Source organism: Poecilia latipinna, unplaced genomic scaffold (genome assembly GCF_001443285.1).
Source record: "Poecilia latipinna isolate Pla-1442-1.1 unplaced genomic scaffold, P_latipinna-1.0 Scaffold2365, whole genome shotgun sequence".
Classification (NCBI taxonomy): domain Eukaryota; kingdom Metazoa; phylum Chordata; class Actinopteri; order Cyprinodontiformes; family Poeciliidae; genus Poecilia; species Poecilia latipinna.
Window position 1 is genome coordinate 51,317 of NW_015114981.1, and position 27,949 is coordinate 79,265.

General features: G+C 37.0%; 1 protein-coding gene and 1 long non-coding RNA gene across 2 annotated transcripts; one reads left to right on the forward strand and one right to left on the reverse strand.

Moving 5' to 3' along the window:
• myom2b (myomesin 2b) lies at window positions 1-27,450 on the reverse strand. Its single transcript, XM_015019054.1, has 39 exons — window positions 27,341-27,450; window positions 24,586-24,686; window positions 23,567-23,624; window positions 23,201-23,355; window positions 22,971-23,057; window positions 20,933-21,021; window positions 20,309-20,359; window positions 19,982-20,146; window positions 19,489-19,650; window positions 19,214-19,355; window positions 18,765-18,964; window positions 18,307-18,360; window positions 18,086-18,213; window positions 17,620-17,803; window positions 17,350-17,524; window positions 16,966-17,087; window positions 16,659-16,846; window positions 16,082-16,208; window positions 15,765-15,943; window positions 14,044-14,158; window positions 13,473-13,635; window positions 13,264-13,370; window positions 12,381-12,425; window positions 11,943-12,079; window positions 11,573-11,717; window positions 10,878-10,940; window positions 10,579-10,646; window positions 8,950-9,063; window positions 8,533-8,620; window positions 7,960-7,998; window positions 7,057-7,162; window positions 6,425-6,491; window positions 5,648-5,744; window positions 5,077-5,113; window positions 3,213-3,235; window positions 3,064-3,119; window positions 2,903-2,992; window positions 791-916; window positions 1-541 (listed from the first exon to the last, which is right to left on the reverse strand). The coding sequence occupies exons 2-39, from the start codon at window positions 24,663-24,665 to the stop codon at window positions 332-334; spliced, it is 4,242 nt and encodes a 1,413-aa protein (XP_014874540.1). The 5' UTR covers window positions 24,666-24,686; window positions 27,341-27,450; the 3' UTR covers window positions 1-331.
• On the forward strand, window positions 15,463-24,132 carry LOC106937513 (uncharacterized). The gene is made up of 3 exons (XR_001422410.1): window positions 15,463-15,700; window positions 19,080-19,086; window positions 24,121-24,132. It is a non-coding gene; the product is annotated as an uncharacterized LOC106937513 (long non-coding RNA).
• Window positions 27,451-27,949: the final 499 nt, after the last annotated feature.

Sequence of the window (27,949 nt, forward strand, 5' to 3'; positions counted from 1 at the left end):
TTTTACTCTTGAACTTCTAGCTTTATTTAAATTCATTTACTTTCAGTTTCCAAATATAACTTTTCCAGATATGAACAAATTCTTTATCCCTCTTTGTTCATTTATGTATATTTTAGTTGTTTTCATAAAATCTCCTTTAAAAGAGACAAACTGTTTTACATGCTTTTGCAGTCAAAAGACTCGTTTTACTCATCAGGGTTTTCTGACCTCTTAATGCTAATGCTTTAGCTCCATCCCATACCAGATAAGACCAATAAAAGTTTCTATTTGTGGTCTATATGTGCAGCGGCGTGTGAATACGCTGCCTTCTCATTTGTGGCTCTCATGCTTTTTACTTCCTCCGGGAAGGAGTGGGGCTCTTCACCCCTCTCCCCGGAGCTGCCTTTGGAGCAGCAGGGGAGGGGGCAGGACTGGGTGCAGAGGGGGCAGGCTGGGTCTTGGGCTGAGGGATCTCGATGGGAAGTTTAGGAGGGATGATCGTTTTAGGGGTCAGAGTTGGTTTTGCCTCAGGGATTTTCTCCCCATGGCGGTACACACTGACCTGGAGAGAGGAGCGTGAAACCTTTAAATTCATGCATTTCCTAACAGAAACCACAGTTTCAGACGCAGACAGCTTTTAAGCATAATCTAATAAAAGCAGTCGTTTTTAGCCTTTGGAGTCTCTGTCAAAGAATTAATGCTAAACAGAGATTGTATCACATTCAGGCATTAAAATGGTCACAGATAGTAGAAGAAATGTCACAGCTTTGAATAAATCCAACCATTTGGAGTGTACAGCAGAGACACTCACCACTATATCCACAGATTCCCCTCCATATTTGTTCTGGACAATCATTGTATATCTGCCAGAATCCTCCATGGAAACACCTTTGATCGTCAGACTAGCAAACTTACCCTGGTCTAGAGAGACCACATACTGCAAAAGAAAAAAGGCAAGAAAAACAAACAGGTTCAAAAGGCGAGATGGGTCTCTCACAACGAGAAGCATAATTTATCACTCAGAATAGCTAATATTTCACATTAGATTTAAACATTATTTACTTTTGAACTAATAGCACAATGATGAGCTTTAATTTGTATATTTTCTATTACTCCTGATAGATGCATGGACACTATCTCAAATCAAATCAAATTTTATTTGTGTAGCATATTTCAGCAGTGAGCCATTTCAAAGTGCTATAAAAATAATTGTTTCTGTATTTTCATTGTTTTACTAATTACCTTACTTCACCTCTATTCATGCTTTTCTTCTCATTTAGCTCTGAGGTTCTCAGTAATATTCTCTTCCTCTGCATACAGGTCTGTTTGTTTTTCTGTCCATTTCAATACCTTCTGCACCATCAGAGCTAACAAGTTACGTCAGAGGCATCCCTTTGGATTTGAGAAACATCTCACCAAGGATTCCAGTTCTTGTGATAGACAGATTATTAGCAGGGGCGGGCATGAATAAAGAGAAGGAAAAACTTGCAGAGAAATTCCTCCTGGACTACGGATGCTCAAACTTAAATCTTCAAAGCTGTCAAGAGCCGCAGGATGCTGTTCAAAGAGAGTGTACCAACCCAGGACAGACTGTATAGACCTATATTGGTTGGCAAGCATGGCTATAAAGTATGGTAGATGGTAGATGAAGTTCATATTGTTGATGAAAGACTTTTTACAGGCCTAACTCTAAAGTCCACCAAAATACTTTGTATCGAAAGATGCATCCAGCTACAGGGTTTAGATAAACAACAATATATCAAATTTTAGAATTAATAGCTATAATACTTAAAGCATGAAGCATAAGAAAAAAAATCACAATTAGGCTTTCATTTCAAAACAGACAATTTTAAATGATTCTTTTCTGATGGCAAAAAGTCTTTAATAGCAGATCTTAAAAATGGGAAGTGAGTAGCATTTAGCTGAACTGTGGCATCTGGGATTTCTCCCATTGAGTCGAGTTTCTCCGGTTGAATTTCAACAGGTTCAGTCAGCAAACAGAGGGAGGAGCTGTGAATAACGATGTTGATTTTCTGCGCTGTTTTTGAAACGTACTCTGCCTGCGTAAAGGTTTAGCTTGGCAATGGCAGTGGAGGAAGTGAAAGAAGACTAAATATTCTAAATGTTGAGCAACTAAAGGCAGAACAAGAGGAAGGCATACGACCTCTTATTGCTGGCAAAGATGTCGTGATCCTACTCCACACAGGTCGTTTGAACCGAACACAATTTCCAGTAAGTTTCGTCGAGTTAGTGCATTACAAACGTCACGGCCAAACCTTAGTGATTGGATAAAATCGGATCCATTCTTTTAAAACTTCAAAAGAGTCCGTACCTCCAGCAAGCAATCACGTCTCAATAACTCAGGGTCCCAGACCCTCTGGACAAAGCAATGCGTAGAACATAGGGCTGGTTTTCACCAGGCTCAGGTGAAACTATTGTTTTGTTCTCATATTTTGGAGAGAAGCTGCTTATGCTTACTTTGTGTGTGTGTGTGTGCGCACACAATTAGCAGTGTCAGATTCAACCCTTCACCCACTGCTCTGTAATGCCTCCACATTAAGGTGGCATTTTTAGAACAGCACCTGACAAGAGACTGAATGTTGTTTGGATAATGGTTCCTAATAATCAGGTTGGGCCCAGACTTGTTAGTTTAACTAAAATAATTTCTAACTTTGTGAATAATTTGCTAAAAATAAATTATTCATTATAACTATTAAAAATTACAGAAACCAAATAATGTCGCTAATCCGTGTTGCACAACAGTGCATTATTTGGCTTTTAGGAGTCAGATAAAAGCACAAGTGGTGGTTGACTGGGCTTAGACAGAGTATTTCATTAAGTGCTTCAGTCAAGCACACTAAATTAAAGTCAAGCTGTGAAGCATAATTAGATATTTTTGTTTGTTGAGTGTTAGGTAATTTACCTGGTCATCAGGTTCAACTTCTGTGCCGTTCTTCAGCCATGATACTTGAGGTTTGGGGTCTCCGCAAACCGTACATGTTAAACTCAGGGTCTGTTCAAGGAAAAGGGGTGATGCATTAGATTGAAACGTGTAAATGCAGTGTCTAAACACATAACACCCACCTTCTTTTCCATAATGGTGACAACGTCAGGCAGACCTCCCACAACCTTGCCACGGTCTGAAATATGCCATTATTAACATTATCACTCTATTTTATAAGTGCAAAAGAACTGAATGAAGCAGCAGCAGCAAGTAATAGGGTTAAACTCACTCTTTTCAGCATATGCCTCAGCCCTGGAATAAAAATAAAGTCGGTTATTTTTTTAAAAGGAAAAAACATTTCTAAAATTCAAACCATTCTAAAAAAAAAAAAAAAAACTTCTTCTGATTAAAAATGTAGCAAATAACGTGAAAATACATCCACCAAATGTTTGCGTCTCCATTTCTGGCTCTGTTTGTGAGAGCAGACGCGATCTTTTCTATTTCTGATTAACTCGCAGTGGTCAGATGGTTTGTCAGAAGGAACTCTGGGTGCGCTGCCAAATCCTATTACACTGTTTAGAGGATTTCTAAACCTTTCACTTGGAAAAAAAAAAAAAAAAAAAAAAGATATGTTTGGTATTGGGGCTGTCTGAGCAGCATGGCGGGACCAGAGGTCAGCTAACGGACCAGATGGCAAGAGGAACTCTTTTCTCCTCTTGGCGTGTTGATACTCAATCAAAAGGGCAGCAGGGTGTCACTTGTTTCAATGTGTTTGTAAAATCTTGTGCTTTAATGTCTCTCTCTGAATGTTAATTAGACAGAGGATGTGGATGGTCTATGCTCTGCATGCAGGGGAGTGCTTGGGTTTTAAATTTTTTCGCACTTATTCTTTTTCTAGTGGATGTTCAAAAATGTGTGTTGTATGGCCAAATTAGATTGCTTCTATTTATACTCTTGATTCTTATTTTGGCAAAAAGGTATAAGACTGAACTAATTCCCAGAAAGGGGGCGAACCTTTCCAAATCGCAAATGTATTACTATTTTTATTCCATATATTATTATTAGTAGTAGTAATAGTAGTTTTAGTTTCCTATGTTTAAATGGTGAGTAAAGTCTTGTTCAGATGACTTTTTACAGGTCATGAATATATTATGCTGTATTGTTTTAGGAGTGGACTGCTATTTCTGGACAGAATGTTATGCATTATCCTTGTCAATGCATCAGTTCAAGGACAGCATCTTATTAAGGTGTATTTGTGTAGAAGAAGGTGCCTAATTTGGGAACCTCATGTTTTTTTGTTTGCTTTTTGTTTCCTTCAAACCACAACATACTCTATTCAAAGTATTCATATGCAATTCAAATGCAAGTATGAGGCATCAGACAAGCAGAGTCGACGCCTCCAAATATCAGGCGCAGGTGACATAAATCACTAATTAGGGTGCTGCTCCTGTTTGTGATGGAGGAGAAAGATCTGAGTTGAAGAGTGAAGCTCTTGATTTACTGGTTTGTTTCACTGAATCGTGACCAAAAGACTGAGTTCCCAGATGAAACTGGTTCACACGCGTTTCTTCCACTGGGTGGTTGAACTTAGGCTTAGAGATTGTTAAAAAAGCTAAATGACCCGCAGGAAGGATGGACGGACAAATGGAAAATAGATGCAACTCAGGTATCCTAAAAGCATTGTCATAAAATAATAAATGTTTAGATTTCTGAATAATAAATACATATACTCAGGGCCGTGGTACTTGTACAAGGCATTTTGAAAGGCCTCTATTTAAGAAGAAAGCTATGTATATAAGTGAAAGCTCATTTTTGCTATTCTCTTTCATTTTCCATTACCAACTCACAAATCGAATCCAGAAACAAAAATGTAAATTAGCAAATGTATGGAAGATATTATGCCAAGTAGGTAAATCATATCAAAAGTTTCAGTGAAAGTAACGGGTGAACTCTCAGCATTTCAACTATTAAAAAAAATCAAATAAAAATCAAAGCTTATTTCAGAGTTTTTCTGTGTTTGAATGTAAATCATCTGGGGAATTCATTAGTTTGAATGTGAAACTCTACACTTGCAAGCCAAAGTTAAAGAAAACTCTTACTAAATATACACATTAAGGCAAAAGCAAAGAACAGCCATAAGTGCGTCGTCTTACTTGAGCTTCTGGAACTCTGCATACGCCTTCTCATACGCTGCAAAAGAGCAAGAACTGACAGTCAGTGCCACTGATCACAACATCGATGCCTCCTGAGTATTATTTTAGTGCAATATGCTGCAAAATATCCATCTTCACAAAATCAAGACACTCAGCACTACATTTTAAACTGCAGGAGTAAGGACAGGAGGAGAGCAATAACGCAACATGGGAGTAATACATTTGTCCAGCATCTGTCAAAATATAACTGTATAGGAAGATAATGAGAACCTTGAAAGACAGATGTCAGAGTGCAAGTAAACATATAGGATTGCATTGCAGATGTCATGAATTTAAGCTGCTGCCATTCTCTGTGAAGGCGCAAAGAACAACCTTTTCTTCATTTTTTGCAGCGAGTTTAGAGTCCTGAGGGGGTTGAAATTGTTCTCATGAGTTCCTTTATCTGATTGGAATGGGACTTCAAAGTTCAAGGATACAAACTGATTAGGCATACACATAGATTTATTGTGTTATTTTTATTGTTTTGGTTACTGAGCTGATAAAAATTAAAGGCAAGAGGGAAGACACTGACCTTCACCGCTGAGATCCAGTGTTCGTTTATGGGAGTTTTCGGAGTTGGTGATTACAATGGAGTACGCTCCTTTATCCTTCTCCGTGGGCTCAATTACCTATGAATCAAGTAATGTGCTCAACAGTCTCATCTGCATGGTGTTACAACCTCACAGCATCAAGAGTGCTCTAGACTTTACTGACAAAAAGGAGGAAGCTGCAGCTTTGTTAATCTGGTTTTGTTAACTAACATTTACATTGCATCACTAAAGTATTCAAACCCCTTTCAATTTTTTCCCCCCATTTTGTCATGTTACACCAACAAATGTGTGTTTTAATGCACACAATGAACACAAAGTTGTGCAATCAGAACAGATACAGAACAACAATACTTAAGTCTTACAAATAAGTCTTAAAAACTTACAAATGGAGTTCTTAAGGAAATTGCTTGTAAATGATTTTTTAGAGGCATTAGAGTAAAGACATAGGACACAAATGCATGTCCCAGTTTTCTACTTTTCACTTTTTTTGTGTAACAAACATCAAAATCCAGAGTAATTTTTCTTCCATTTCACAGCACTGCTTTGTGTTGGTCTATCAAAAGAGAAAATGTGAAAAGACAAAGAGCATTTTTACAAGGACCTGCAAATGGTAAAGGTCCTTCATGCGTCTTTCTGTCTCTTGCTCTTTCAAGACTTTTAACGCGAGTGAAACCTCCTGTGGTGATCAGTGTCCTAAAATTATCCACATATGATCTGCCTTATAATTACATGAGACTCAGCAGAGGATACAATCATACCTCCATTGTTGCCATAGCAGGTGTTCCTCCAATCACAGTCTTGTCATTGTGGGTAAGTTTACGCTCACTGAGCACAAAGAGTGGAGAGGATAAGTTAGTGTAGATGTGTGTAGCGTTTTTAGATACATCTTCATAGATACGTCTTAATTTTTCAGACTCACAACAGAATGCTGTAAAAAGTTAATCTTCTTATTATTTTTCATATTTTCATTAATCTTCAGCACTTCCATTAGCTGTCTTTTCACGTCCTACTTGGTTCTGCCTGCTTTTTGTGCAGCATTCTCTCTCTGTATTTTATAATCTCTGGGGTAAAACACAGTGCTTTTAACCACAGGGAGCTCTGCAGTTTGTTAAAAATAATAGGGGTGTGATGTCTGTCACAAAACAGGAAAATAAATTCCTGTGAAATTACCACGGTAATGAAAGATTTTGCTAATGGGCAATGAAAAGATTTATTTGGTTTGCCATTTCTTGTCATTGCTAACAGTTTAACTCGAGAGAAAAACTAAACCGCGACCTTTCTCGTCAGCGTGTTGATGAAATTCTGCTTCATTATTCTCTTCCTTGAACCTCTGGCATGCCTTATTGCAGATCCTTGCATTGTTAATAATTCTGCAAATCAAATTTCTCACCTGTGATACCAGCTGATGTTCATCTCGGAGGTGTAATACTTCATGTGGCACTGAAGCTGAATGCCTGTTGCAGTGCACTTAATGACCAGTTCTGCAGCGCTGGCTCCTAAAGGTGGTTGTGCAGATTTGTAATCAGTATCACGTTTTACCAACAGCTGCTGAACAGCGTGGCCTTTGAGAGTCACATCATTCATGCCATCTATTTATCCGTCATGTAGCAAATGTTATTTGTATTAACTTGAAGTGTTTCCTCTTCTGTTTTACCTTTGTCCAGCTCAGAGAGTGAGATTGCACTAATGAGGCATGGGGCACATTCATGGAAGCAGCATCGAGGGAACCACTGCAGCCATGAGAGGTTTTATTCACCTTTTTTTTTTTTAAAGCCATTACACGCATAAAGGCTCTTCCATACTACAACATGTCTGCGTGCAACTTTGCTGGCCGCACTTCACAAGTGGACAAGTGTGTCATCCACCTGGTCACATCACCATGGTTTCCTATTATCACAGTAATGAACCCTCCTCTCCTCTGCAACCGCCGCTGTAACAGTTGTTGCAGAGCTGTCAAGTGAATGTTGCTTAAAATAGGAGTAAGATGCTCCTCTACAGTGTCACTGTGACAGTGCAGAGGAATTTTAAAGTGATTTCATCACATGACGACATGACGGCCGGTGCTTCTTGCATGGCAACTTCTGCAACATGCCGATGAGTGTGAGCATATGTGTTTTCAGGAGTGTGCAGAATTTAAAAGCAGAAAAAAAAATATCTCACTGCTGATGGATCTACTTAATCTGTTTTCTGTAAATTTAGCATGACGAATGATCCAACTGATGTTTACTACTTCTTTTTACGTGTGCTTGTGAGGTGAGTAATCTGTGTGAGTAAACAAGGTTCAGATACCTACCAGCCAGTTGGCTCAGCTTGTTTATGGCTTCATCAAAAGCTAAAAGAGAAGCAGATGCACAAACATGGAATAAGGCAAAACGGGACAGCAAAACGACACATTGCTGCCCTCTTGAGGATTCTGAAAAACTCAACTGAAAATTTCAGTTCCTTAGGAAACGGTGGTTTAAAAAGCTGCTGCAAGTTTCATAGTATTAGCACTAAAATATACGTCCTTCCTTCAGCAGGTGGAGGAGGGAGAACTTTGGCTCTTTGTGTTGCATCTTAAAACATAACATCTGAAACAGGAGGTGTGAGGGACACCTCCTGTTTCAGTGAACGATGATAAGTTCCCTGAAGCCTAGCTCTGTATGTGAGATTCAAACAGGAGCCAAAACATGAACAAGAGAACCTTGAACATAAAAATTACTTATAGATTATTTGGATTTTTGAAGCTTGAAGCTCAGTAAGATTTTTTTTGTGTGTTTGAACACCATGTTTTGTTTTCCTCCAAGCTATCTGCTGGGTTGTACTTTCTGTCGACCTATTTATTTACAATAATTACTGTGCAAATTTAGGATAAACATTTCCATACTTTTTCCAGAGATGTCAATTTGGCTCATATCTTTTCCTCTGTCATCACTGATGGTGGCCTTGTACACTCCTGTTGTTTTCAGTGAGAACTAGAAGAGAAAATAAAAACATGGAGTAAGTTTAGTTTGCACAGGTTTGATAGTATATCATACTCCTACTGTAAAATGTATTCCTGTATTTTCTACGTACTCATGGCTTTAGCGTATACATAGTTTTCCACAATTTTGGCTTACCGATCAATAAATAGAGACTATATCTATACTGTCTGATTTTGCAGTCTCCTTTATTTCACCATGTCTATATTTACAGAGTCCAGCTCAAACTTTCACAAACTCATGGACATCTATTAAGATAACTACAGTTCACTTAAATTTTAATCAGCAGGACACTAAAAGAAACACTTTTTTCTTCTTCTCACCTCTTTAATTGGCAGTTTGCAGATTCCTGAGCTCAGGTCAGGCTTCACATCGGGGATAACCTCTGCATCATCCTTATACCAGTGGAACTCGGATTCCTTCTTTAAATTAGCAACCTACAAAAAAGTCACATTAAATTTGTTAAATATTCATCCAATGGCAAAAAAGATATTTTTGGTCTTGTGGATTTCTTTAAAGAATACAGCTTCAAATTTGTCGATGGAACCTGAAAGATTTTTTTTAGATGTGTCATTTCCCTTAATTGGAATCAGTTTATGCCATTTAGATTTATTTGCTAAGTAGCTCATTAAAACATTGACATCTGACAAGTCAGTGTTGCATTTTGTGTTTTTATCCCCACAAAATAGCAGTTATATTTCTATTCTTCATTCAAAGATAGTCTCAAACATATATTTTTTTGAGAACCACATGTCTAATATCTGGCCATTAGTTTTTGATGAAACATATCGCAGAGATACAAAAAGATATTTATAAATAATGCAAACGATTGAAGTTCAAAACATTTTTTTTTTTCGTTTTTCAGCATTGATACAGCCACTCATAACCTATCAAGAATTTAAATCAATAAACTTCAACTCACTATCTTAAAGAATTCAAAGAGACAATTCGGAATTGAATAAATCTGCACCATGATCCTCTTTCTAAGAGATATTCTGAGCTTCTTTGAGGTTTCTACAGCGCAGGCTGCTTTTCAGTCCAGTAGCTGCTGTCAAAGAAATCCTTTTCATGTTGGCACACCGACTTGAGCTAGTCATGATCAGTGAAGCTGAGGATTAAAAGGATTTGGGCAGTATATGTAGCTTTTAAAATAAATGTAAATATTTTCTAACTGGGTATGTTTACTGTCTTGAGTATGTATGTGTAATTGTGCAGTTTGAAATTTGTGAAATAAATTAAATATAAGCAACACCCTGTTTTTTCTTCAGATTAGAAAACGATCAGTTCATAGAAATCACTGCATGTAAATGATGTCATGACATTTCAGGAATGATTGTTTTAGGGTCAGTCGTGCAGATATTAAGTGGGCTCCAAATGTTTACGTGTTTTACCTTGTCTAAACTTAGACAGAAATATTATTTTAACTCTTAATAAAATAAACACCATCAGTGCCTGGTAAATCAGATGCTCTGATCAGTAACTCAGTACTTGAGGCGCTGGTACTGAAGTAATATTTTGCTCTATGATATTATTTCTTAGTTTCATTTGAGTAAAAATATGTTGAATTTCTATTCCTACTTCAGAACAATTTTTGGGTACTGGTTGTTTTTATTTTTGGAACAACCTGTTATTTGATATAAACTGCTTTCTGAATTTACTCATATCTTTGTGTCCTTTTAAAATCAGTTTGATAACCAGAAAAAAAAAAAAACTGTAATGGAGGAAAAGAGCTAGGGGGGGAGATACTTTTTCACAGCCCTGCAGTTTTTCCCAACACAGCTGCAGTATCCAATTACAGCACAATATGTGCTTATTTCCTGTGTCCATCTTCTTTCTACAAAACACTGTTGCAACTTGCATTGCACAGAATGGTCAATCAGCTAACCACAGGGAAGCTGCCCATTTGTTTTGAGTGGAAATATTGCGTAATTATTGAGAGCTTTTCTGTTTACCTTGCAGACCAAAGTTACAGAGCAATCATCTCCAACCTGAAGCGAAAGAAACTCACTGAAGTGGGGGCCTGTGGTGGACAAAAATAAGATAAACTTTACAAAAATCTGCATCCTGCAGAAGCATATTTTTAGACAAAATTATCTTTTTTCTTTACTTTGAGTTTTAGTAGTTCAGAGGCAGTTCACTTCTGTCCTTTGCGTTACATTCATTTTCACTTACCTGCTCTCCTATAAGATGAAAAAGTGGCAAAAAGCTATGAAATACAAAGCTAAAAACAAAAATAGATGATCTTTCTTACCCTCTTTCACTCTAATGTACTCCCTTCTCTGGAAGTCAGCCTCAGCCAAAGCAGCCTTGAAAGCTGTGGGCGCAGAAATGTACAATGAAATGTATTAAAGGGTCAAAATACTGCCATTACATGCTATCACTGAAATTACATTTGAGAAATATCTCTTACACATAGATACGCCATACATGTGGAACAATATCACTGAAACGTTTCCAAATTTGAGTAACTTAACTGACAATGTGCAACCGACGTGTAAAAATTGATAAACATGGTGATGGACATGTTCTGGAGTTTTTGATGACGATAGTTTGCAATTAAGGGAACCATGTCACTCTACTGAGAAATATTATCTTTTACTGTATCATATATATACCACAACTGGTCAGACACTCCTGGTACATTAATTACTCTTTTAAAAAAGCATTGAATGGAGGTGGTTAGTCTGGGTTATGGAAATTGTATTGGTACTTTTTTACACTGAGGACGGGTAACAAGGACTACCTGCTGCACAAATGTATATTTAGCAGTATTCACCAATGTTTAAATAGACTGTACTCATTTGGGCTGAGTCACTTTGGTTCCTACCACCTGTTTTCTTAATCACCTGAAATGTCTCGTTGTCATTTGCTAAGCATTCTTCCAGTAGTAGATTCATCCCTTTCCATTAGAGATAGTGAGGTGATGGTGAGATCAGCCTTGCTTACCATCTCCAATCAGAACCAGCGAGCTTTGTGCTTTGCCGCCACCATCTGTGATCTGGCAGGTAAATGTCCCTTCATTCTCCTCTGTGAAATGGTCCATGATGAACTCGATGATACCTGTAGAAACGTCGTGTCCCATCTTATTAGGCTGCAGAAAAACACAGCTGCATTGTAAGAGAAGCCACACATAGTTGATGACAGACTTTGTGAATATATATATATTGGCTTTGATTAAGCCTTTCATGTTGCAACAAACCAACACTCGAGACAGTACGGGGCTGTTAGACATTGACGCTGTTCACCTTGAAGCCAGACAGCACATTTTTCCATCTTTTCTATCCTTTTCATTTTGTAAAAGCAGAGTGTCTCTTACATCAGCTCCTGATAGCTCCTTGTTATTTGCAAAGAATTTGTAGGTGACTTTGGAGGAAATCTCTTCAGCCTGCAGCCAAAATCTCATTCTGCCTCTCTCCAAAATCTTATAGGCCAACTCAGACTTCAGTGGGATGACTTGGGGAGAGGATAGAGGAGAAAAGGAAAGGAGAGTGAAGAAGAGGACAGAGTCAGGCAGGTGATGCAAAAGCAGGTAAGAGTTTTTTTTATGGATCAAATAAAATGAGAAATGCGCCCCTAAAATAATGAAGAAATGAGAAAGCTTCAAAGCAATTGGAAGAAAGCAAATATAACTAGGAGACAGGGAGAAAAAGAAATGGAGGAAGTGGGTGAGGCAGATTAAGAAGAGGGAAAGCAGAAGCCAGAGAGAGGATATATTAAAAGAGACAAAAAAAAAGAGATTATTGAAAATACGTACTTGGGTGTCTGATATCATAACTGAGCGCCAGCATCTTTTCCAACGCTGAAAAAGAAAGGCAGTTTATTACTTTTATGATGCCACAAAAAACAAACAAGCAGTCCGTTTCAATTAACAGGGAGAAAGCTGAAATATTAGGAGACATTAAGAGGCTAACTCATCGCTGTATTTAGTGTGTGTGCGTTACATGGGAAGTTACTCAGGTCGTACTCAAAAACATAGAAGATCAAAACTCTATTCAGCCTCACGGTGAAATATCCGTGGACGAAACGGGAGAGAATCAGCGGAAGGTGCACTGAATAACACATTACAGCCGAGTAGGATAATGGTGCAATAGAGGGAAAAATACAGCAAAACTTTTGACAGAAGGTCTTTTGCAGTGAAAATGTGGCAATAAAACGCATACTCTGCCTAAGGCTTGGAGAAGTGTGCTCAGATGGTATTCATCAGAGGAGTAATGAAATTTTTCATTGCCTACATGCCAGTGAAATCATCCCTAAGTACAATCTCATTGCTTTCATCTTAGCTACATCCTACACAGTGCCTCAGTTCTTCGATACGCACTTCCTTTTGATTTATTTTTTTTTAGTATTTTGCGCCGGTTTTTACTTTTTGATTTATCGTTCTGAGCAGAAACACACATCTTTTCAAATTTTTATGATTCCAATATTTTCAAGCAATATTTTGACTAAAAGCAAAAAGAAAAATAAATAAAGTGGTTTAAGAAGTAACTAACATACAGACAAAACCAATGACTTATTTGTGTGTAAAGCAAAGGATTTTGAGACAGAAAAACTAATTTAAATGCAAATTTTGTGTATTCTCTTTGGTCCAGTGTTGACACACCAGAGCCTTGCTGGCACAATAATGATTAAATCAATACCTTCAGTTGAGATTGTGTAACTGGATGAAACTCCGCTTGTGCTGGTTACAGAAACAGAGTATGTTCCAGCATCTTCCTTATCTGGGTTCTTAAAGATCAGCTTAGATCTGTGATAAAGGGAAGGAAGAAGACAGAGGCACCCGTGCTGTAAATGATGACGTTGAACATGAGAGGTGAAATCTAAGCCGTGGAACCGTGCTTGATCTTACTGGCTGCCTTCAGTTTTAATCACCACTCCTTTGGAGAAATCTGTGATTTCTTTGTAGTCTTTTTTCCAGATAAACTGCGAGTCGTCGTTCATTTGGCAGGACTCAAAGGACAGAACAATGTCACCGGATTTCTTGTCCACCGTGCAGGAGACTTCCTGGGAACCTTTAAACAATAGAAATGAAAACTTTCTTCATTAAGACGCTATTGGAATCTCATCAGATTCTGTGTCTGTGAGGTTTTTAATTGCTCTAAGCTACTAGTCAGCTATTCCTGCAAAATGTAGATTACTACCTGTAGAGGAATATGTATATATCACAGTTTACTAATGTATAAATATTGTGCCTCTTGTGATGTCATCGCTCCAAATACAAGCAAAGAAGAAGTCATCATAAATTTTTCTACTGTGCGCTTTTTAAACATTTGACATTTTTCTAAACCCTAATGTGGAAATTGACCGTACATTTCCAGCAGTATTTTTACTGTCAGAGTACATTGATAAAAAATTTATTTTTAAAATATGCCCACAGGATTTTAAAATTGAATCACAACCTTTCTCTCTTGGTTTGTTACCTTCCACTGCCTTCGCAATCACAGGATCAGAGGGCATTGAAGCCATACCCACACCTGCAGCGTTGACTGCACGAACTCTGAACACGTAGCACACGCCAACCTCCAGGCCTGTTACCTAGAAAACACAGGCAAAATAAAACCATAGTTCTGAAAGGAAGAACACAGCAACAAATTGATCTATATTGGAATGCTAAAAATAAATATACAGCTTGCAGTACTTTTGCAAACAATTAAAAACCTGTTTTAAGTAGGAAGTGAAGATGAAAACAACTCATTTAAAACTAAGTACAGATTTGTCATTATTTGTTTTCAGGAAATGTGTTCAATTTCAATTTGCTGACAGAAAGGTATGTTAAATTAGGAGGGACAAACTGCACGACTTCTTATAGTAATGCACAAAACGTTTCTTTCCGGCTGGCTTATTTCAACAGCTTGTTAGCCCCTGTAGCTTTTAGTAATTAGTGTCATACAGATAGTGGCTGTTGTGATTTAGCAAAACAGTCTGGAAAACATTGGGTGACATTTTAAACATGATTAACATAATTTCTTTTGATTTATCAATCTGTGGGATAGCGTTGCACTTTATTTCAGTTCATCACTATCCTCATGAAATGTTTTCTCCTCAAATAAGCTAGATGTAAGCCACTAGACAGTCTAATTTCACAGTATTTATTTATTTGGGTCAATTTTAACCTTTCCATACACACGTCAAACATCATGCCAAAAATGCAAATAAAAAATTTGTAAAAAATAAAAACAATAAAACTAATAAGCTGCTATGTTTAAATTAGTACTATGTAACTCATTAGTCTTTCACTGACATGATGGCAGGGAAGCAACAAGGAGATTAAATGGTTTGGAAATAATTCTAAAAAAAATACTTTTTATTTAATATTTGGCATTTATGTTTACAAAATTAAATAAGCATAACATTTACTGTATCTACTTGTATTTAAATATTTCTATTCTTTAATTATTTAACCTGATCATGCAAACTGATTCCACTATATTTTCCAGCTGCATTTTACATTTTTAATATTAAATTGTGGTCATTTAAATAAATCATAGTATCTACTTATGGAATTTCCTCCATCTCATAAAAGTTAAATCACTCACTTGTGTTTACATTTTAGCAAATATCTTCCCACTTTAGAATCACGCTGTACACTTAGGTCTGGTAGTCTCACTACATCCACTAGGTGTCAGTATTATACAGTTTTTAGCTACTGAATTGCTATAAACAGACTTAGCTTTGTTAGGTCGTGTTGTGACTTTTTTACACTTATATGTTGTTCAGTATATTTTGCATGATAAGTGACTGATTTACAATTATATATTAAGCATAATTTGCATGATAATTATTATTAATTGTATTGAACATGATTGTATATAATTACAAAGGTGAAGTGGAATATATTTAAGTGTGAGACATGATTTATTTGAATAGAGGAAGTCTTTTATTTTGAAGAATGCTTAACAGGATCTGGTTCTGTTTTGTCACTATCTTGCTTTTGTTGAATTTTGGTTGCTAGGTTACAAACAGCTGTTGCCTTATCAGCTGTTGCCGTTTTTTCTCTTCAATAAAAACTGAACAGAAAGGTTCAGTAAAAGACATACGAGCCTCCGTCTTGTTTGAAGAAGCTTTACTCCATAACAGGTTGTAATATTAATGGAAATTTATGCAGCCATTAAAAATAACCTGCATTTAAAGATTCCCTTACCTTAAGGAAGAGGTGACTGACAGCTTTTTCATTGGCTGTTTTCCACTCACAGGTTCCCTTCTTTGCATACTCAACATGATAGCCTGTGATTGGTCCAGAACCAGAATAGATAGGCTTTTGCCACTCAACCACCAATGAATTATCTCTCACTTCACAAAACGTCAGGTCGTAAGCAGGGCCTAAACACACACAATGACAAGGAGAAGAACAATTTACAATACAGCCTTAGCATGATTAAATTATGAAGACATTTATTTGTTTTTCGTTTTTCAGAGCTTCTTCAAGACCATGTCAGATAGAAGGTGAGATTTACTGACCAGGCTCTGGCATAGTCCAGGCCACACACTTGAAGTCATCTGAATGTTTGGAAGCTGGTCCAAGTCCAGCCAGGTTGGCTGCATAGACATGGAACTGATAGACTGCTCCCTCGGTCAAGCCCTCCACCTGCCAGTAAAATGTTTTAGTAGTTCATGTTCAAGTGACACAACGCACACTGAGTTTTTGAGATCTACACCAGCCATTTCTGCAGTTCCACATTGAAGAACTAATTTGAGATAAAGTTTGAGGTCCTTTTCCTGTTGAGGATATGCAGATCTCTTTTCTACAAAAATCTGACTTTCTCATATGCTTTATTAAGACAGTATGCATTGTGTTATTCTTAACCAGGGAAAAACATCACAAAAAAAAACACACAAAAAAAACAACAACTCAGTAGCGCACAAAAGATTTTAACTTAAGCTTGGACACTGTTGGTGCAGAAGCTGGGAAGTAGGCATACATCAGAATTATTATTTTTTTCTTTTTTGTTGGAAGCCACAAAACAGTGATATTGAGTTAACTTTGCTGATTGGGCATTGTTCAGTATCTAATAAGTATTGAGAGATTTTTCGGTACCTTATAAAGTCTCTCTGAGACTGGTGGAATATGAACCTCCCTCCACATGCTGGTTCCACTGCGTCTTTTATCCACATAATACTCCTTGATCTCAGCACCTCCAGACTGGAGAGGCTTCTTCCAGTTCAGAACCATTGAACGGCCATCACAGTTAAGCAGTGCAACGTCATATGGGGCAGAGGGGTTTGCTACAAAACAATCACAAAGATTGGTCATAATTTTACCTTGTTCATCTTTCATACATAATTATTGAGGGAATCTTTATATTTTTATCAGCGTTAGAGACTGTGAATATAGCTTTACTGACTAAGTGCAGCTCTGACAGTCAGAGGTGCAGATTCCTGGGATTCATCACTGAGACCCAACTCATTGATCGCCTGGACACGGAACACATATGTTTCTCCAGTTTTCAGGCCACTAACCACAAATCTGAAAAATAAAATAAAAATAAAGTAAAGAAAAAATGATAATAAAATGCTTTTATGATACTGGTATCACTTCCAAAGAAAACATTAATCTATTTACTTTTTAACACCTTTACACTTTTAGAACCTGTTCCAGATATAAATGTGCAAGCAGCAGAGCACAGCCACAACAGGCTGCCACTCCACACAAGGCCTTCATAGACTCACAACTGTGGTACATTTATAATCACTTGTAACTGCAACACAGCAGTTAGTTTGAAACATACTTGGTGTTCTTATGAGGTTTGTGATTGGCTGAAGTCCAGTCTTTGGACCCCTTCACACACTGGTCAATATAATAGCCAATCAGATTGTTGGGTTCCTTTGGAGGAGCCCACTGGATGAGCACAGAGGTATCTGTTTCCCTTGTAGCAATCACCTGACCAGGAGCCGATGGGACACCTTATAAACAACAACAAAACAAAGCAAAAGCCAGAATAAATCATAAAAACTAAATAAATATTATGTATTAGCAAATGGAAAAAGCTGAGAAAAACCTTTAAGCTGCAAAGTCTCAATGAGACTTGTTGGCTTAGACGGCTCGCTGGTTCCATAGATGTTGGCAGACAACACTCTGAACTTATATTCTTTTCCCTCTGCCAGGTCAAAGACAGCATAACGTGGAGATCGAATAGGAACCTTAGTATTAACACGCTGCCAGGCTTCAGTGTTGGCCATGGCCTGTGAAGACCCAAAACGTAAAAGTTTCCAGAAAATGAGAGTTTTTCACCAAAAGCAACCACAAGAAATGTTGATTTTTTTCCCCCCCTTCATAATTATTGCAACCTGTCCTCTTTGTTGATTCTTCCACCTTTCAGAGTTAATTATTCCCAGCACAATAAATTCAGCTAGATTCACCGAACTGTGTGCCTAACCTGATGGGTCAGTACATGTGGTAAAAAAAACTATTTTTCAACTGAGTTGTACCAAAGACACTGTTCGCAGTATGACATTTAGTGTTACCTTTTCAATGTAGTACCACATGGGGGCCTTGCCAAAATATTCTGGGGCTTTCCAGCTCAAAACTACATATGTCCTGTCCGTTTCAGAGGCATAAACTCCAGATGGAGCACCTGGGGGCTTTCCCTCAGCTTAAAAAAAAATACAAACAAATAAGTGTGTAAATATTAGGGCAAATATAAAATAAAAAGTAAAGGACATGCACAATTTGAATGAACTTTCACCTTCCTCTTCATCATGGTAAGACACAATCTCCAATTTTCCTCCAAGCTTCTTGGCTGAAAGGCATATAGAGATACATATCGGTTTGAGAGTAACAAATGTTTCCTCATGGACTTTCAAAAATAATCTGAGTAAATCTGGCAAATCAGTAACTTTCAAGCAGTTTCAGAAAAAATAATATATTTTTTAAAGCGGCTTATCACAGAAATACAAATTAAGTAGTAATTCCAACGAGGCGAGGATCTAGATTCTTAGTTTGATTTTTTTTCTCTTTTTTGATTATAAATAATAAATCCAATATTTATATTGCAAAAGACTTAGTGACTGAACTTAGTACAGATGAAGCTCAGTAAACAAATTTTTCATTTAGTCTTATCAAAAATACCTAAAAACAAGCATAAATCAAATTTTTGGCGTCCTAAGAGCAACGCAGTCACATTTTCTCTGCAGACACACCCACCATGAAGCCTTTCAAACTCAGTGGGGTCCAGAGCAGCGATGGGATCAGACATGCGGGAGGGTTTACTGATTCCACGGGAGTTGACAGCTCGAACTCTGAAGTAGTAAGAGTGTCCCTCAAACAGCCCAGACACCGGGTATTTACAGATCTTGATGGGGTGATCGTTGCACTGGGTCCAGTTTTCTGTGCCAACCTCACATCTGAGATTTTGAAAAAAAAAATAAATAAAGGGGGTGGAGATTGAAAGAAGTACCTTAAATTGGCTCAAGTAATTCAGTTGCCCATTTTTAGACTTCTATTTACTTCACTGTGAAGATGCAAGGTCAAGAGCAAAAGGAATTATTTAAAAGGTGTAAAACAACCCCACAAACATGGCATCAATCAAACTAATTTGACCAGTTTATCAATCAGCAGTTACATGCTTAAACCATGCAAACCAAAACTCCTACTTGTCCACAAAGTATCCAATGATTGGACCCTCTGTAGTGGTATTTGGAGGCTTCCAAGAAACAATGACATAATCTCTGTTGGCATCATGGATTTTGATGTCCATTGGAGCTCCAGGTGCACTGGGAACAGGGGGAGGTCCATCTAAACAGGCAAGAACAGCAGGAGGGTCTTTGTTAAGATAAGGTCCTTTGAATTACAGATTATGTATTTAAAATATCTTTATAATTCATTTAATGAAATTCTCTCTTTTTTTTTGTCTGATCAACCATCCTACCAGCGACAGAGACAAAGGCGCTATGCTCTGCGATGCCTCCCTTAGTGACCATCCGAAGCGTGTAAAGGCCTTCATCATCTTTAAAGAGGTTTGGAAGAGTCAGGGTGGTGTATCCTCTTCCTGTTTCAATCTTTACCCATTTGGAGTCAAACAAACGAGTGTCTGAAATGAGGAACCATTCACAAGTTAATCCATGATCCTCATAATTGTCTGTCCAACGTACTTAATTTTAATAAAGGGTTATTTATGTAAAAAATGTAAACTGTAACAATTTATATACACATATTATCATTCAAGTTTTAATTATCTGGAGATAGTTAAATTTACTCTAAATAATATGTAATAAATATTGTCTGTGAAATTTTCAGATTTTCCACTACTGTACATGACGCCGCATGGAGACTGGCTTATACCAGAACATATTAATACAGAATACTATCAATACCAAATATAGCACATAATTTCTCATAAAACACTGCATTGTGAGAATTACCATCTCTATACCACTGTGCCTCAGGCTGTAGGTTGGCCAGGTTAGGGTACAGGCTCATGCGGGCAGAGAGAGTGGCTGATTGTCCCTCAGTCGCAAACACTGGACCAAACTTCTCCTCAAAAGTTATGTGGATTTTAGTGTAATGGATTTTGGGAAGCATAGCAGCTGGGGAAAAAAAAGAGAAAACAGAATAATGAATATAACGAGACAAAGAAAAAGAAAGAGTGTGAAAGTTTTTCTATAAATGCAGCATTATTGTTGTAAAAACATCAAAGTATTGGTTTATAGTGAAAGCAATTAGACAGAACCTAAGCTTAAAATACCTACCAGTAAAAGGTAACCATGCGTATGGACTGGATTCATCCTCGTCCTTATATCCTGCAAAAAATACAAATAAAAACTACTATGACTAACATCTCTGGAATTTTAGATGGAAGACTAAAATACTGAGCAAGGGGGGTTAAAACAAGTTCAATTCACCACATACACACATTTATACATTTAAATTCCTCATATGCACAGAAAATGTTGAATATTAATACAGGAGTGCCTTCAGAAAGTTTTTAAAGAGTGGCCAGAAGGGGGGCAGTGAAAACAAGGAAGCTCAACAACACTTGAGAGCTTTATCATGCAGTCCTTATATCTAGTGTGACGGTGGGCATCAGTGGTGACTACCATCTAAAAGGTGCACTGTGCAAAAAAATATGAGCGGCATAAATAAAGCTTTTCTTATTTTAATTGGCATTCAAAAACATATATCTTGCAGATGTTTGCTAAACACATTGCGCTTTCATTTCCTCTTGCAACCACTACAGACATCCCCTAAATTAACTCCCATAGTGGTGGCACCACTACACAGTTACTAGAATGGTGATCTTTAAAAAGAACGGTGATGCCAGAATGTGGCTCCATATTGTCCAGGTCAAAATCCTTTGACCCTGAAGAACTTACGCTTGACAATGACTGATGCCTGACTAGAAGCCTGTCCATGGATGTTACCAGCTACAGCAGTGAACTGTGCTGTATCTTCAGTTGTACATCTATAAAACAAAGTGAAAGCAATCAGTTGGTAAATCAACATACCCTTTAAGATCTTAATGAGGGGTTTCAACAATTTATTCTCTCACAATAAACTGTGCAAATATAAAGCATTGACACTGAATGTACCTCAAAGGCTTATGAAATAGATAATGGAAATCATCCAGTAATCGTTTTTTGTGTTGAAAGCTATCCCAAAATAGCAATTGATGCATTAATGCGTAATTTTATCTACTACGGAATACGTTCCACAGGAGCTATCACTTCACTGTATGAAACCCATGTATGACTATCTGCCCTCCATTTTTATTGCCAGGTACTTTGTTTGCTTCTCCTTTCTAACTGATGTCCATAATTTATGAGCTAGGATATTTTAAAACTCGTACACTCTTGCAATTCTTTTACAACAACTGACGTTTTTTTAATCAATTTCTGTGTTACCAAACAAAATCTTTCTGCCAGTCTAATTGGATCGCATCATCACCAGGGGGTGATGGGAACCATTCAGAGAGCAATGACCTAAAGAATCCTGTCGTGTCATATAGCACTGAGGTCAGCAGTTGAACAGCTGAGCTTCCAGGCTGGAGCGAGGTACGCTCCACTCCGTCTGCAGCCACACTGCAGCCACACACTCAGCTGTTTCCGACCTCAAATCTCAAATTGTTTGAGGCTCGTAAACAAGTTTAGAGCAGGGATTTTAGTAATCATTTATGACACCAGTCAGGAAGCTCAAGGTCATGTAGTCTGAGAAATATTGTATTTCTAGAAAGATGTCACAGAAGTTGGATGCATAAACAGCTGCAGAAAAAAAAACAGAAGAGAACTGTACCAAGAAAAAAGCAAGAAGACCATGTAAAGGGGGATCATATTAGGTTTCAAATGTCTCTTTTTATTTTGAAAAAGAGACATTTGAAACCTCCCTAATTTCTCCCTAAATTCAATAACTGGTTATGCCATCTTTAGCAGCAACAACTGCCTTCAAATGTTTGGACCATCTGGCAATGAGTCTTCTGCACAACTGTGGATTAATTTTGGCTTCTGTCACTGTGTTGTTTTTCTTAAGTACTTTCTTATTCACCAGAAGTTAGATGTCTCAAACCTTTTCCAAAACTTTTGTCTTGTCAGTCTACAGATCATTTTCCAAAAAGTCAAGATGTCTTTGGCAATGTTAGATGGTCATAGAGTTATTTTTGGTCAGCATGGACTTTGGCCTACAGTTGAACGCTGTTCAGTTCCTTTTTTTTTTCTGGATCATGAACACTGAATTGAATTGAGGCAAGTGAGACATGCAATGCTTTAAACACTGTTCTGGATCATTTTGTGACCTTCTTTGTTCTGCTGATTGATTCTGTAATGGGCTCTTGGAGTAATCTTGGTAAGTTGGCTTTCCTGGGAAAGTTCACAGGTCAGTGTTTCCTTCACTTTTGGATAATGGCTCTTACTGTGGTTCACTAAACTACAAACCATTAATTGTTGTGTCACCCTTTCCATTCTTATAGATGTCATTAGAGTTTTTTTTTTTTTCTCATCTGCTCTTGGATTTATTTACATGGGCATAAGCTTTTTGATATGTTTCTTCTTCACTTCATGCTGCTAAACATGCCCTATTAAAATTTATTTATTAAATACATTTGTATGGCAGAGATGAGGTATGGATGTAGCTTGCTAAATTGAACTCATCGCTGCGAAAATAAAATGTGGTCAATCCTAGTTCAATACTAATTTATAAAGTGGGGTGATTACATTCTCACATAGGGGTAGATTTCAAGGCTCCAGGAAATTATGTTCAAAAGAAAAATGTTTGGAAATTCAGATGAAATGAGCTTACGCAGTCATCTAAGACATAAGGCAATAATAAAACTCATCAGGACAATCGTGGAAAATAAAATTTCAGGAGAGAAAAAACTGATGACCAAATAGACAGATAGCTATTTTGTTGAACTTACTATACCTTGGGATCAACAGAGAGTGGCTCCCACCTCTGGCTTCAACCAGATACTTTCCAGAGGACAAGTCCAGGATCACGCCATCTTTATACCTTAAGTGAAGAAAAGATATGTAGCTACAGTGAGGCCTGTGTATGTTTATTGATTAATACCTTGAAGTATGTTTTTGCAAATGGATTTGTAAAGGATTATAGTGATACTGATTAAGACAAAAAAAAACATATTCATGTATTACCATTTCACAACTGGCATGGGGTAGCCTTCAACAGTACAGAAGAGTTTGATCGGAGTGTTTTCAAACACAGTATGGGATCTGAGTCTGACGAAGAACTCTGGTCCCCTGATCATAGGTTCTTCGCGCACATATTTTTCTCCCAACTTTGTTCTTACCTAAACAAAAAACATAGAATCCTAATAAATACACAGGTGAGGAATACCCACCTCCTTGTCTTGCTCTTGTAATTAATTATTGAATCTTTATTCTGACTATGCTGCACTGACATTTATAAAGTTACAGCATGTTGATAAGAGGTCAAGCAGTTTATTAGCTAGTTTACTGTATGTGTTTAAGGGGAAATGAAATTGATTCAATAAATCTTACCACTTCCTGAATTCGAGCTTGTGTTTTGTACTCATATCTTTCTTCAGAGGCCTTGGAGCTGAACATAAACAATATGCAAGTTTTATTAACATACATTTAAAATTACACTGATTTTGTCACAATACTATTTTTAAAATCAATTGATTCTTTTCAGGACACTGGACATTGAGGACATTCACAACAGGTCTGTTTGCATTAGTATTAGTCAAAACCAAAAAATATTAAAAGCTTCAAAAGGGTCTGCATAGTGCAGAGTAATCCTTAATTCTTCTATTTTATTTTTTTAAATATACAGAGTATTTCTATTTTTTTAAACTAAGACACATTGATTCTTCAGCTTTAGGTAAATTATTCTGAATCTTACAAACTTTTGCACTAATATAGTCATGTCTGAAACATAAACTATTTATCTCTAGTCAAGCTTCTCAGAAGACTTGCATCAGCAAATTAGTGACTGATTATGTGACTGATTTAATGCTTGAATAGTCTTTCTAAATTAGTTTATCTCTCAGTGCTGTTTTAACAATGTTGTATGTTTTGTGGTTGATGGACAGTTAATTCTGTGTTTATGAGAATAGGGTGTAAAACTCTGATGCCATAATGTATTTTCATTGAAAAATAATGTGTTGTTAAAATAATAATTAAAAAAATGTTCTGTCTTTCTATTTTTCTATGGATCCAATTTTTGGCTTATTTGACCTTTGTTCTATAGCATAGGTCAATATATGCACAAAAAGGAGTTACATCAAAAAATACTTTATTATTAAGACAATGGTTACTTAGAATTTTGAGAACTATACATTCAACAGAAAAAGTTGTTGAAACTCAAATCAACTTGCCAGTTGTCAATCTGATGTTCATGTTATTATATTTATCAAGATAACATCAAACATAACTGAATCAGTACGTTATGTTAAAGTAAAGTCAAAACGATGCTGCTTTAGTTATAATATTCATATTAAAAAGCAGGATAGATATATTAAGACCTGTTTATGATTGTTAGCATGTGTCAGCTGTACCTGCTGTATTCTTTGACCACATATTGGCTCTCTTTGTGGTGGTATTGGTGGTCATATATTCGTTTCAGACGTGCTGACATGGTGGCGCTGTAGACACTGACCTGTTAGGTGAGTAATGAAATGTCGAGAGAGATCAAAATAAAGTACAACAGCATAATGAGACCATCTCACAGATACAGCTATGAACTTTCAAAGATAATTGATGAGGTTCTATAATATCAGACGATACAAAATGTTATTACATGGAGTACAACTTCAAGGAGAAAAAAAAAATAGGGAGAGAATGCTTAGAATTTTTTTTATTTGTCGTTATAGTTTTTCCAAAGAAAATGTCCCCAAATTCAACTGATTAACTGCTTTTTCAGCATTTTTCAATGGCAAGTCATGTCGAGCCCTAAAACCATACAGAAAAATCACTTTTTAAATATGATGAAGCGACTATACTTATCCACTTTGAGGCACTTTATTGTTATTAGAAATCAGAACTTTCAAGCAACAAGAAAACAAACTGGAACTCAAAATGGTCCCTCAAGAAATGTGGAAGTTTATGACAAGCCTGACATCATAATCCCGTATGATCGCTTAACATATAGAAGGATCTTAATTATCTTTGAAAAAATAAATTAGCAAGTTCCAAGGGTTTTATGATTCAAACATAGTTAAGTTGGTTGTTGCTTTCTCTAAAGTCGTATTTACCTGAATTTGATAGAAATGACCCAAAATTGTGAAGATTGAAACCTGTCAAGGACTAAAATTATGATTTTCCACCTGTACAATAATTGCATCTTTGTTTTTTACGGTATGACTATTTATTGCTCTTTTTTTTTTTCCACATGTGTAACTAAAACTTCAAAGGAATTATCAATTGTGAGGAGGCATTTCACTTTCTTACAGAAAGGAAAAAACAAAATCAAGCCAGCAACAACTGAATAGCAAACAGTTCACAGTGATGGCTCTGTGTCGGTAAAGCTTATCATTTATACACACACCAAATTATTTATTATCCTTCTACAAATAGAAAAGCCTTTGAAGAATTTGAACACATGGACTTTGAAACAATCCGGCACATCTCAACACACTCACAAACACTATCAGCTTGTTGGTTACTGTCAGAAGTGACACTAGGATTTAGACACAGGCAATAAAAGACACACATGTAAAGAGATACCATAAACAAAAGGCATGACCTTGAACCACTGTTAGACAACAGGATGCACCAAATTGTGTCTAATCAAAACATATAGCTTTAATTTTAGTTCTTCCAATGATAATAAATTTACCCTCCTGTTCGGAATCCTAATAATAATTTAATGAAGCTGAAAGTTGGAAAGAGATGAATATTGTCATACGTTATAAATCATGCATGTGATGTGAAAATAATGTTTTTATTGACCAGTAAAATTAGTCAACACTAGCTTCTTTTTATTCAATTTGTTTTAGAACATTTATTTTAGCACAACCATCAAAACAGAAGCATCAGTTCACTTCATGTTTGGTTCACTTCCCCTTACTGACCACAGCGACCAGAGAGAAGTTCAGAGGAAATCTGAAGCGATTCCTTCCCCGTTCCTTAACCTTAGGCTGATGGGGAATGAAACGTGTTGCACCATAACCCTGTTCCCATACCTTTGGGATGCACTCGGCAGCTTCAGTGTCATCTGTCATATCAATAAACCCAAATTCAGCTTACTGCTAATGCCTCAAATCTGCCAGTCAAGCATACAATGTTACCATATCATTCCCAATCTGTTTGTCTGTAACTTTAAACACAGGTTGGTATCAACTATAAAAGCAAAAAAGTTTCTGTTAAAATGGATTTATACACATGCTTAACTTTTTGCTCTTTGAATTCCAGACAAAAAGGTAAGAACCAAGAATGGTAAAAGGATTTGGTGACATTGGGAGACTCAGCAAATTCCCAAAATAAATTTATTCACAGCAGGACATTTAGAGCATCCTCTCCAGCAGCAATTTGAAGCAGCACCAATAAAATCCAGGCAAACATGACTAATTTCTTGTGTGCAAATAACAGCTGTTTGCATTACATAGCAGATTTCAGGCAAGCAACAATTTTTGTGTCTGAAGGTAAAGGAAACATGAACATTAAGTTTTCTTTGCAAGATACTCTCTTGTTCCATAAATTCTGCACCTCTGTAAGTCCAGCCTATACTGTAACAGCCAAGAAAATCCATTTGTAACTGTAAACCTCCAGTACTCTCAGCCATAACCATACAAAGCAACATGATGTAATTCCACTACAAAATCTTATCTTAGAAATCAAAATCTTAGAGGTAAGGTGCAATTATCAAAGCAAAATGTCTATTTTTCGTCATTTTAGATACTTGACGTTCCCATGAACAACATATTTAGTTCATAAACAGATATTGATGGCCAATATAGCTGTCCATATTGTGTTTACCTTGACTAATCTGGGTACCAACAATAAATGCATAGACATTCTGTACTTCTCAGATGACCAAACATACAGTCTGTCCAAGAAATGAAAGACAGAGTGTCTACATTAGTCCTCCGTTGCTCATTTATTCCACTTGTAAAACCCGTATTCTTTCATTCATCACTTTGAAGTATCATTAGCAGCAGTAAAGGATCATGAAACATCTTCTGGCTGTGCTCTCTTTAGTCCCACCTCACTGATCCCACCTGCTGCTAATGGGTTTGAAATGAAGATGGGTTATAAAGCTAACAATACAGAAGAGGTAAGAGCTGAAGCATAGTTTAAACATTTTTTACTTACCACTGAAGATTTTCTTTTCAGCGACTTCGGTTATCAGCCTGAATCCACAGGGAGTCAGCCTAAACCAAGTTCTGCACAAGGCCAAGAGAACCACCGCCCGACTCCAGCTGCCCCCCACCAACCTCTCCCCGAGGCCTTATAAGGAGAGAGAACTGCCTATATATAACTAGTATCCTTCAAGACATAGCCACTAAAATCAGTAAGCTATTTCATTAGCAGAAATTATTATTTTTTTATTTCTGCAATAATGCTATTCAAGACGTAATGAGATTCAAGTTGGGCTACCAAGCATAACAATTACATCAGATAAAGCATAAAATTTCACCACTTTATGCGAAATGAATATAAAACATTTGCAAATTATTCAAATTTAAGTTGACATCTCTTTAATGTAGAGCTTTGAATCTAGCTGCACACTGCATCAAACTCTTGCGCTTAGAATTTTCTCCATCTGCATTAAAGAACATCTTGAGAAGCTGCGTCGCATGCTGAACTTTGGCCACGGCCTATTTATAAAACTAGCTACAGTTACAACCTGACTATTCCTGACATCGAGAAGGAGCTGTTAAACAGATTGCACGTCTGAGACAAAATCATGTGAGGCGACAA

What these genes read in the sequence shown, in the direction of transcription:
- myom2b (XM_015019054.1), bottom strand. Translation starts at nt 24,665, where the DNA reads ATGTCAGCACGTCTGAAACGAATATATGACCACCAATACCACCACAAA. An exon ending in CTGGACTATGCCAGAGCCTG is followed by an intron (nt 15,944 to 16,081) that starts GTCAGTAAATCT and finishes GTGTGTGTTTAG; the next exon opens with GCCCTGCTTACGACCTGACG. An exon ending in GCTGGTTCTGATTGGAGATG is followed by an intron (nt 10,941 to 11,572) that starts GTAAGCAAGGCT and finishes CTGCGCCCACAG; the next exon opens with CTTTCAAGGCTGCTTTGGCT.